General features: G+C 33.4%; 3 protein-coding genes across 3 annotated transcripts in view; all 3 read left to right on the forward strand.

Annotated features, from left to right (window-relative positions):
- LOTGIDRAFT_172052 (hypothetical protein) overlaps nucleotides 1-498 on the forward strand; it is a gene marked incomplete at both ends in the record, with an annotated part of 2,271 nt that extends 1,773 nt beyond the window's left edge. The window contains one exon of the mRNA XM_009048634.1: nucleotides 56-498. Within this exon, the coding sequence (XP_009046882.1) occupies nucleotides 56-498 (443 nt within the window). The remainder of the gene's footprint in view (nucleotides 1-55) is intronic.
- A 2,021-nt stretch (nucleotides 499-2,519) lies between these two features.
- Nucleotides 2,520-4,485, forward strand: LOTGIDRAFT_172053 (hypothetical protein; the record flags this gene model as incomplete). The annotated part of the gene is made up of 2 exons (XM_009048635.1): nucleotides 2,520-4,101; nucleotides 4,166-4,485. 2 exons carry the CDS (start codon nucleotides 2,520-2,522, stop codon nucleotides 4,483-4,485), a joined length of 1,902 nt encoding a protein of 633 aa, XP_009046883.1.
- A 4,747-nt stretch (nucleotides 4,486-9,232) lies between these two features.
- LOTGIDRAFT_172054 (hypothetical protein) overlaps nucleotides 9,233-10,882 on the forward strand; it is a gene marked incomplete at both ends in the record, with an annotated part of 2,922 nt that continues 1,272 nt past the window's right edge. Inside the window, one exon of the mRNA XM_009048636.1 lies at nucleotides 9,233-9,350. Coding sequence (XP_009046884.1) covers nucleotides 9,233-9,350 — 118 coding nt within the window. The remainder of the gene's footprint in view (nucleotides 9,351-10,882) is intronic.

Genomic DNA, 10,882 nt, shown 5'->3' on the forward strand with positions numbered 1-10,882 from the left:
TTACAAGGGGATATCGATATGAACAATTTCAAAATAACTAATTTAAAGTTTCCAGGAAACGATAACGATGCTGTGAACAAGAAATATTTACTGGATCAAATAAACGCAATTCAAATAGATAAGGACCATGTTGAAAATAGAATAAATGACGTGAAAAAATACTTCAGACGAAATATTAAAAATCTTGTGAACGAACCCAAACTACGACAAGAGTTAACGAGTTTGAAACGTCTTATTCAAGTGGATAAAACATGTCAGTTGCAAAATTTAATATCTAAATTAGACGATAAGATTACGAAGGTAAAAATAGACGTCCAACGTTTAATAGACAACCCAAATGTAAACGAGGATAGATTGAAACGAAAACTAACCGCTTTGGAAAGAAAACTTGGCGAATTGCTAGCAGAACTAGACAAGACCGCGGACAAAACCGAGTTACAAAATTCGATATCCAATTTGAACGAAAAGATCGCGAAAAATCAGATGTTCAAGATATAATTAACACACTTCCCATTGACAAAGATACGTTGAAACGACAATTGACTGCTTTGGATACTAAAATCACGGACGAATTAGAAAAAGAAGTGGGTGTGGTTAAAAAGATATGAAAAATTATATTAAAGAACAGGTCAATCTTTTGGTATCTAGAATTCATGACGATTTTTCCATCTTTGAAGGTGGTGGTTTTATTTTTAGAGCCAAGATAAACATCGAAAAAGAAAAAATAAAATATTCCTATCATCTTAAAGAGGACCATACGAAAAAAGAAATGTCGCTAGTACGCGTAAATGTTTTTACTTTTAATACCCGCAAATATAATAATGCTAGGCCAAACAACAACGTTCTATACGATATTCCGTGGTTCTATTTATCGGAAATTCACTTAATTTAACGACTTAAAAAAATGGATCTCGAAAGCAGACAACAATACATGATAGACAAACAAGAAGAGTTGAAAATAAAGTTGAGACAGTGCAATACATGCAGGAAAACATGGAGTAGAATCGATTCTTTTTTCAAAACAGCGAGCACAGTTCTAACGGTAGGAGTAACGGTGGCAACGGCCGTGACTGGTGGATTAATGCTTCCGGTCATCGTCCCAACCGTATTGGCTGCATTAACAGCCGTTCAAACGACCTCTTGCGGTCTCATCACTTTAGGTTTCACGAGCAAAAAGAAAGCTCATTATAAAAAGAAAACGGATATCTTGAATATGTATCTTAATCAATTGTACATCTTTTTCGAAAGATCGAGAGAAGACAAGAACATAACAGTTGAAGAATTACAAGAATTCAATGAAATTTTGGACAAATTCCATACAGAAATATCAGCGGTCAAAATAAAGAAATAATTAAAAATATATACTTAAAAAAATATGAAAAAAATCAAACTTGCAGACGATGAAACATTGATAGAAAACGCCCTATTTTCCGATGTTATCAAGGCTATTTCTGATAAATTTAAAACATTCAAAGGACAAATTAAAATAGATGGAGAGATAGTCGGGGAAGGGAATCACAGACAATACATGTCACTCCTCGGTTTCAATGCAACTTTTCACAATATCTTTTCAAATATGGACAAAAAATCCGATGCTTCCGATTGGTATTTTACAGGAAAAATAATTTTAATGAAAGACAATTTCCAAGAAATAAAAAGATCGAGAGTTGGCAGAGAAGGAACTGATCTACTTAAAAAGATTAATGAATACGAAGGCGAAAATTGTTACATACCTACAGATGGTCACTGTTTCATCAAATGCGTCAATCGTGTTTTAAACAAAGATTTAACGTGTAAATTTCAAGAATACATCAACGGGTTTTCAAAAGCAAATAGAAAAGGAGTGATGACTTGTGCTAGAATGAAGGAATTCAACAAGAAATTTAACACTTCGTTTCAAATTTATAATCCCAAAACAGACATTTTCATCCCAGAGACGTTCACGATGAATTAGATTGGGTTTTTTACTTACACAACTCGCATTTCTGTTTGATTAGAAGAAGCCAAAAAAGTTTGGGAATTCAAGAAATAGAAGACAATTACGAACAGGTGTGGAAAACGTGTAGAGACGATAACGCAGTAACACAGGTTTCACCCCTCAAACTAAACGTGCTTTCGAGTATGAGTGATGATGCGTTATTCGCTTGGGATTGCGAAACGTATTCAGAAAAAACAGTCGAAGAACAATTCCTTATGCCTGCACTTTAATTAATTTAGAAAAACTAAGAAAAAAGTTAGAAACGATAAAAAATATCTTTCCAAATATAAATCCTACTGATAATGTTCCAGAAGAATTTTATGATAAACTAATGAATGTAGTAGAACTATTTGTAGGTACAGATTGTATAGATCAAATGTTGAAATAGTTATGTCAATATGATAGAAAGAGATTAATATTAATTTCTCATAACGGCAGTGGATTCGACAACTTGATCGTGCTTAAAAATGCTAAAAAACTAACGCATTGCCCTTTAAAAACACCCAGAGGAATTCTATCTTTTCCTTTATCTAATCCATACATGGATGAAGATTTACAGAAAAAATGGAAAAGACAGAAAGAAATAAAGGGTAATTATTTACAACATATTAATTTCACGTGTTCCTATCAACACGAATCCTCTAGTTTGGCTGCATGGGGAAATTCTTCCAATCTCCCAGCGAATTTGAGAAAGATTGCCGACGTAGATATCGCTAAATACACGCAAGACAACTGGGAGGAATTGAGACACGAATGGGAACCTTACGCCAAGAGAGACACTCTCTGTTTGGGAGCTTGTTTGATAAAATACAACCAAGTCACGAAAGAAGTTGTAAACCAGAATATGTCCAATAATCTAACGGCTCCATCTTTATCTTTAAAGGGTTGGTATTATTTATATCATTACGATAAAGAAATGGTGGAAGAAGAATGGTATGAAACTACTAGAATGGTTGCGAAACATACCGAAAAAGAAAACGTAGAGAAAGTTTATTCGCACACTAATCCCTTTATAAGAAATTTTATCAGACGATCTATTAAAGGAGGAAGAGTTTCGGCAAATAGAAAATCATTTGAAACGAACAAAATGGATGAAATTTGTAACGTATTAAAGGAATATATTTCACAAAGTGAAACACGAAGCGACACAGAAAGTAATAACATAATTGATTTATTCAAAGAATACAGTGCAAGCACAAAAGTCAAAACGGAGGTTCATTCGAGACTTAAAAAAATAGAATGTACTAAACTAATGGCATTTGATGCTAACGGTTTATACGCTTCCGCCATGTCGGATTTAGACAGTGAATATCCGAGAGCAGAAAGTGGAAGACCGTTTCTACCAGAAGAAGAAAAAGAATTTGTAAAACTCTTCAATAAACAAAAATTCAGACCTAGAACAGCTATTTTAACAGTGTGGTTTGACTATCCCAAAAACATGTTCTTCCAACCGATACCAGCTAAAGATAAAATCACTTTCACGAATAAAGAAGGTAAAAAGGAAACTGGTAACAAAATCAGGTTCAGAAATGATTTCTGTCACGACGTTTTAACATCGGTCGATATTCAAGAAATAGTGAAAGCCGGTGGACGAATTATTAGAATATTAGATGGTATAGTTTACGAAGAAAATTTTAAAACTCCACCCTATAGAGATTATATTTTAATTTTGAGAGATTTAAGAAATAAATATAAACGAGAAGGTAATATCGTGGGTAGTAACTGCATGAAATTATTAGGTAATTCCTTGTATGGTAAATCAATTCAGAAAGATATATTCACAACTAGACATTTATGGAATGAAGCAACTTTACAGGCCAACTTTGATTCACGCGTTAAAACCTATGAGAAAATTAATGATACTCAATATATTGTTGAAACAGAAATTGAGGAAAAAGAGATTACTATCGAAGATAGTAAATCTACACGACTAACACCTAGTCATTTGGGATCATTCGTTTTATCTCACAGTAAAAAAATAATGAACAATTTCATTCACGTCATAAATGGATTTTATAAACCCGAAATATACTATACCGACACCGATAGTTTGTACATTTCATCCAAAAATTGGAAAAAACTAAACAGAGCTGGTTTGGTCTCCGAAAAAGACTATTGCAAAGGTAAAAATGATTACGGTGACGGTGAAATACAACATCGTTTTGACTTCTGATGGTGTCTTAAAAGAAAAGAAAAGGTTTAAAGGTTATTCTAATGATAAGATAAGTGTAGAAGATTACGTTCAGTTAGCAAGCGGACATGATGTGTCGAACGAATTTAATAAACCATGGGAAAAAAGTTTCACCAATGGAGTAGTTATTCCAAATGATAAACAAACTAAAGTTTTTAGAAGTTATTTGAATAATGTTAAAAGAAAACCACCAAACAGTGAAGGAATTATGTATCCTTACAACGACAAAGATGAGTATAGTTTTGATGAAAACTATGAATTTGATGATTTCGATTATTTTACTATTCAAGAAGAGAATGAAGATTGTTTTAAATGAAGTTGAATGACAATTTCTTCGTTGCCAAAGTCTATGAACCTGTTTTTACCGTCTTTGATTTCCAGATTTATATCTTTGATCATGAAAGAATTGACTGGTAAATAGGTCGTTTGAAACGGTTTCTCTATAATTCTGTATCCGATCGGCACCGTAAAAGTCGGTATGCTGTATATGATTTGGCGTTTGTGCTTGTTGAAAAATCCACCGTTGATCAAATTACAGTGAATGTTGATCACGTCGATGTCGTTCTCGATGTTGGCCTTGTGCGGCGCCAATGTCGATTGCGCGTATATTCGTTTATCGAACCCTAGTAACGCTTTCAACGAATTTTCTACGTTAAAATCGACTTGACTGTTATTTCTCAAGATCAGTTTTATTTTGTTCTGATTCAAATTACCTTCGAATTCGATATTGTTTTTGCCGTTCACGCTTCCTGCGTATTCGGATGATGTTTCTAATGGAATTGTAAACGGAGAAATACTTTAATCCCAGTTCGTACTGTTTATTGCGATCGAGTTCATACTCGTAGTCTAGAGACAATTTGATGTCTGATTTATTCGAGGTGATAACGAACAATTGTTCTTTATTGGACATTTTTAATGACGTTTATATAGTCTTTTTTAGTGATGATTTTTTTCTCCAAAAGCCGTTTTAATATGCCATTGACTTCGTTGTATTGTCTGTCCGATCGATGACCTTCCTTCATGGCCGCTAATATTATTTCGAAACTATTAAGCAATTCTTTATTGTTGTCGGATAAAAACGTTATACCTTGTCCAGATGCCACCATATCATCGAATTCGTCTATTCCTTGTATGATTGGTGGATACTCTTCTGCATAATCATCTACCTCCTCTTGCTCAATAACTTTTGTTATATATAAATCAACTTCTTTCAATCCTCTTGTTTCGGGTCCTGACTTTCTGATCGCATGTAGAAATTTTGAGTATGCTACTAAATCCTTGTAATCGGCAATTTCAACATCCTCGCCATTCATTAAATCTATTAACCCTCTCGTTAATGTGTATACGTAATCTTTTGTATCGATTATAAATTCGGGGGTATTTGTCCTAAATCTTATTCTAAAACCATTGAACAACAAAACGCGCTTCATCAATGATTGGTGAAATGCTTTTTGGTAATTCTGGGCTAGGGTTTGAAAAAAGACGTTTTACATCATCTACTGTCCTAATTATAACACCACTATATTCAATCGCTTTGGGGTGATGAGGTGTGGGTTCTATAGCGAGTCTCTTTTTAATATCTTCTTGACTTTTTAATATGGGTTGAAATAGAGTCTGTAGATTTTCCGTTAATCCGAGTTGTTGTAATCTGTTATTTTCAACTTGGGTCTTTATTTTATTCTTAGCTTTGATATATTCTCTATTTCTTTTTAAAATATTATTCCAATCCGTCATTTTAAAAAAAATAAAATTAACATATATCGATCATAACTCTTTCACCCGCAGGTTTTCTAGTATTTACAAATACATATCCATGATCATCTGGGTTTCTCCATTGAGCTTTACAAACCTTTTTAAATGTATCTCTATCCATTTTTTCTAATGAACATAGAATCCATCCCGTAAAAAGATTGGGATTGGTATATGCAGTGACAAGAATTCTTGTTGAACAGTTTGATTTCTTTGCGCTACGCAGTCGTCAAACAATATTAAAGTTCTTTCGATTGCTATCAATATTAGACAAGTCTAGATCATTAACATTTTTCGTAAGAAAAACTTTTATATCCGTTGGATTGAAAGATGGATTCTTTGATTTAATGAAGTTTTCTATGATATCTTTTATTTCCACCTTTTCTTCGTTTTCTTCGTAATATTGAAATGTGTCTTGAACGTCTTTCTTTGGTAAATATTCTAAAGCTTTGAGGAATTGATAATACGATTGCTCTGGTGTTGTTGTATAGTTATACAGAGAATTGAAATCTAAAAGGTTTGGTGTTGTCAACATGTTAAAAGTGAGATGAGTTTTCCCAGAACCTGAACTACCGCAAATACACATGAGCATTGTGTTACTAGGAAATATGTCCGAATGTTTGAATTTCTTGCCCATTTTTATTTATTACATTTTCGTATCAAAAATCACCCCGTTGCCTTTATACTTTGAAAGGAAGATTCCCTCACCCGAACGTATGTTTTTAAAAAATATGGCGTTGCCCTTGTGTTTGACCTTCATTTCTCCAGTGTCGATTTTATCTATTAATTTGCTTAATCCCTCTTTAACGGTTTTCTTGGTTTCTTCGCCAAATCTTTGTCCGAATTCTTTAACCGTCCCTAATATATCTCCGACTCCCGAACCTCCTCGTGCTTCTCTTTCCATTGCCAAATTGTGTCTACGTGCTTCGGCGTTTGCAGCGGCTTCAGCTTTCTTATCGTTGACAGCTTTGGCTATCCCAGCAGCTCCACCAGCAGTTGCACCAGCTGCAGCTAAACCAGCAAAGATTAAAGGTAAGAAAGGTAAAAATCCACCTTTTTTAGTTAAATTCTCATCAATTCTTTCAAATTCTATATCGTCTCTGACTTTGCAATGTTTTTATTTATCAATAAGTTTTTTAGTTATGCTGATTTTTTTACCATTATGTTTTTATAGTTTCTGTACAATTCGTTGTAATCTTTTTTGGAAGGATCAATTGTCAAAGGTTGATTGGGATTATTATCGTTGTTCAATCTGACTTGAACTTTGCGAATGATGGGATCTTGAGTATGGTTCAATGCCACTCTGAAAATGTTGTTGTTGTTTGTCTGAGAGTCTGGCAAGTTTTTGAAACCGACCATTAAATATCTCGCTGGTTTGACGGTGTTGGTGATTGGCCACGTGGTGGATTCTCCCGTTAAAGTCATGCTACCTACCGTGTTACGACGAAGAAAAGCAATTTCGATGTCTTTGGTTAAAGAGTTGAATATTCTCGTTTCCACTTCTACGGAAGGAGTGATTACCGGTATGTAAAGTTGGATATTCGTTATTTCCAATTTTGCGTCAGAGTTGTTTTCACCAAAGAATATCTTGTTGTCGTTGATTTCTCTTTGCAAATGAATTTTATACGGTAAACCTATGGAAACCTTTCTGTGTTCCAAGAGACCAAATAAAGGATACAACTTCCAATTTACGGATCTACCCCTCGTAAAAGCGCTCGTTTTTCAAATCTGTGATTTACTCCGCGAGTCACTCTTTCCAGTGTGTTTCTAGCAACTACCCTTATCCTAGCAAGGTCTGCGTCATTTGCTACAGTTCTGACCGGTTCTTTTAAAACTTCTCCGTCACCGGAGAAAAAACCGGATCAAACTGGATGCGCTATATCAGAAAACACATATACTACTTTGACATCCTCAGACAGTTTTTGAAGAATGTACGATATATAAATTTACAAAAGACCGAGAAAAGGAAATTCATATGATTTATAATGAACTTTCGTATTGAAACAGTTTTAAACGAATATTCATCTTGGCAAAGTTTTGCAAAGATTATTGAGTCTCAAAGTTCATGGTTGAGTTTTTTGTCATATATTGTCAATTTTCAGACAGCTATTGTATAGTTTTCAGAAGACGAATGAAAAGAATATCTTCTTTAATCTTTACAACAGAATATTCATATTTGAAATGGCATGCGAATCAATGATTCAGCAAAGCCAGTCCAACAACTCGAATGAATTATGTCCACTTCAATTTCGCCTTTACCGGAATAATCCCATCTGTAAACTGCTATGAATTTTTTTTTAAGCTAATATTAAGTTTACAGTATACAGCATTTTCTGTCAAATTCACATTAATGGATTATCGAAAAGGTGGTTGGCGCGAAACTGCAACATTTCCGGATAATTCAATTAGTACGTGGGCTGGAGAGGCTTACCTTACTACCCCCACCACAGACCAAAACTATATTTTTCTGAAACCTCAAAATATATTCTTTCAGAATATAGAATATCCATGTTAACATTGAATAAATTGGGACTCACTAAAAATAAAATTGACTTCGAAGGTAGTAGATACTAGGGTATAAATTATAGAGATCCAATTTAGCGACTGATAAATGAAAAATATGCAAAACATTTTTCAGAACTAACCAATTTAGCATCAATTTGTTATCCTTGAAGTCATCTTTGCACAAAGTGTGTGATTTTTGAGTAGTATATGAGCTTACACATTGGTCGCATAGGGATTCTTCATTCCATTTCATTTCATGGGAAAAATGCGACCAATGTGTAAAATTCTTGCATTAAAAAAGACCAAAAAATACCTTCAATCAATTTCCTACATTCCATAAAAAAAAGCATATTACAAATACTCTTATATAAAATAACATCCTTGTTTCGCTTAACATCCGGTTTTTAATAGCCTCGTTTTAAATAATGTTATTTTTAGTCTAGAAAAGGGAGATAACTCTTTTTTGGAAACACAATCTCTTCGTTAAATTAGTTCATTTAAAATAGGATGAGTTTAATTCTAAAACACGAAAAACACAAATTCGAAGATTATTCGGGCGACGGTATCTTTTCATCAATATTTTCTCTAGGTTCAAAAATAATTCCAGAAGTAGTTAGCTTTGTTTCAAACAACAAATCACTCATTTCAACCGGAGCGAAAGCTGTTGGCTCAATCGCGCAAGCAGGAAAGAGTATAAGCGACGCAGTGAAACAATCTAACGAGTTGAAAGAATTACAGCTAATACGAGAACTTCAAAACAGGAGATTAGAAGAAAGGAAAGGAAAAGGTTTTAAAGTTATAGGATAAAAATGATAGTCGCTCACGCTCCAAAAACTTATTTCGGTTCAGGAGATATACAAAAAACATTGGGTTCTCTTCCTGGATTTCCATGGGCGAAATATCCCGGTCATAATTACACCAGTCCAGGTACTAGGTTAGATCTGCGATTAGACTAAAACGATAAACCCAAACCAGGGGAAGAACCAGTCAATAGAGTTGACGCCGCTGCGCTTAAACACGACATACTATACAGAAACAAAGACATAAACTTCAGACACGAAGCAGACAGACAAATGATAATCAAACTTGAAAATATTCCAAATCCAACTTTCAAAGAGAGCATGCAAAGAGTATTAATCATAAAACTGTTAAAAGCAAAGATGAAATTGGGCATGGGGTTGGCGGATGAAATTCATAAAGAATTTAGAAAAACTAAAAACTTTTTAAAAGTTAAAGTGTTTGAAAAAGATGAAATATGGTCAGCCGATTTAATTCATATGCCAGTCGAAAGAGGATTTGAATATTGCTTAAAAGTTATAGATTTGTATACGAGATATGCTTGCGTTATTCCTTTGAAAAACAAAACGGGATTATCAGTCAAACACGCATTTGAAACGATTATGAAACAATCTAACCGACATCCAGAAAAACTGTGGGTAGATAAAGGACTTGAATTTTATAACAAAAATATTAAATCTCTGGGATTTGAAATTTACAGTACGCATAACGAAGGTAAAGCTGTAGTAATAGAAAGATTTAACAGGACTCTAAAAAATAAATTATTTAAAAAGTTATCTCAAAAATGGCTTAAAATATTACCAGAGGTTGTAGATGAATACAATAACAAAATTCATTCATCTATAGGTGTAACACCAACACAAGCCTCGAGTAATCCAAATATTATAAAGTAAATTAACGCGCAACATAACTACGAAGATGAAATAAAGAATTTGAATATCAAACCCAAATTTAAAGTCGGAGATCGAGTTTGTTTTTTCAAATATACAAGCAAATTCGAAAAAGGTTACGTTGGATACTGGACGAACGAAATATTCATCGTTGATAAAGTAACCACCACATCACCTCCAACATATGAATTAATCGATCAAGACAAAGAACAAATCATAGGAAGGTTTTATCAAAATGAACTTCAAAAAACCGACTTTTAAAAATGAATGAATTTCTCGAAGATGAAAAATTTGACAGAAGATTAAGAGATGTAGACAAGCATTTTCGCTTTCTTAAATTTAAATTTATGTTCAAAATATTAATGAATGTGTTTTATCAGAATGTAATACAACTTTTTTCAAACACAAACTACATATATACTCCTCAAAAACCGACTTTTAAAAATGAATGAATTTCTCGATAAATATGGAAGCGACACAACCACAAACTTTCAACTTATGAGATTTGCGAATGAGAATATATCACCGTTTTATTATTGTATGAGAGATGAAATAAATGATCTGAAATATAAGAAAAGTAAATTTTACGCTATAACAAATATACATACTTCCGATCAAAAAGGAGTTCATCATTCTGCTTTGTACAAAGTCTCTGACTTATATTTCTTCGATTCTTATGGATTAGAACCCACTGAAGAGATAATGCAATTGACTAATAAACCAATCAAATGTTCTTCCTTTCAATTCAATTACCGGGACAAAAGTTTTGTG

The sequence above is a fragment of the Lottia gigantea genome (genome assembly GCF_000327385.1).
Source record: "Lottia gigantea unplaced genomic scaffold LOTGIsca_126, whole genome shotgun sequence".
In the NCBI taxonomy this organism is placed as follows: domain Eukaryota; kingdom Metazoa; phylum Mollusca; class Gastropoda; family Lottiidae; genus Lottia; species Lottia gigantea.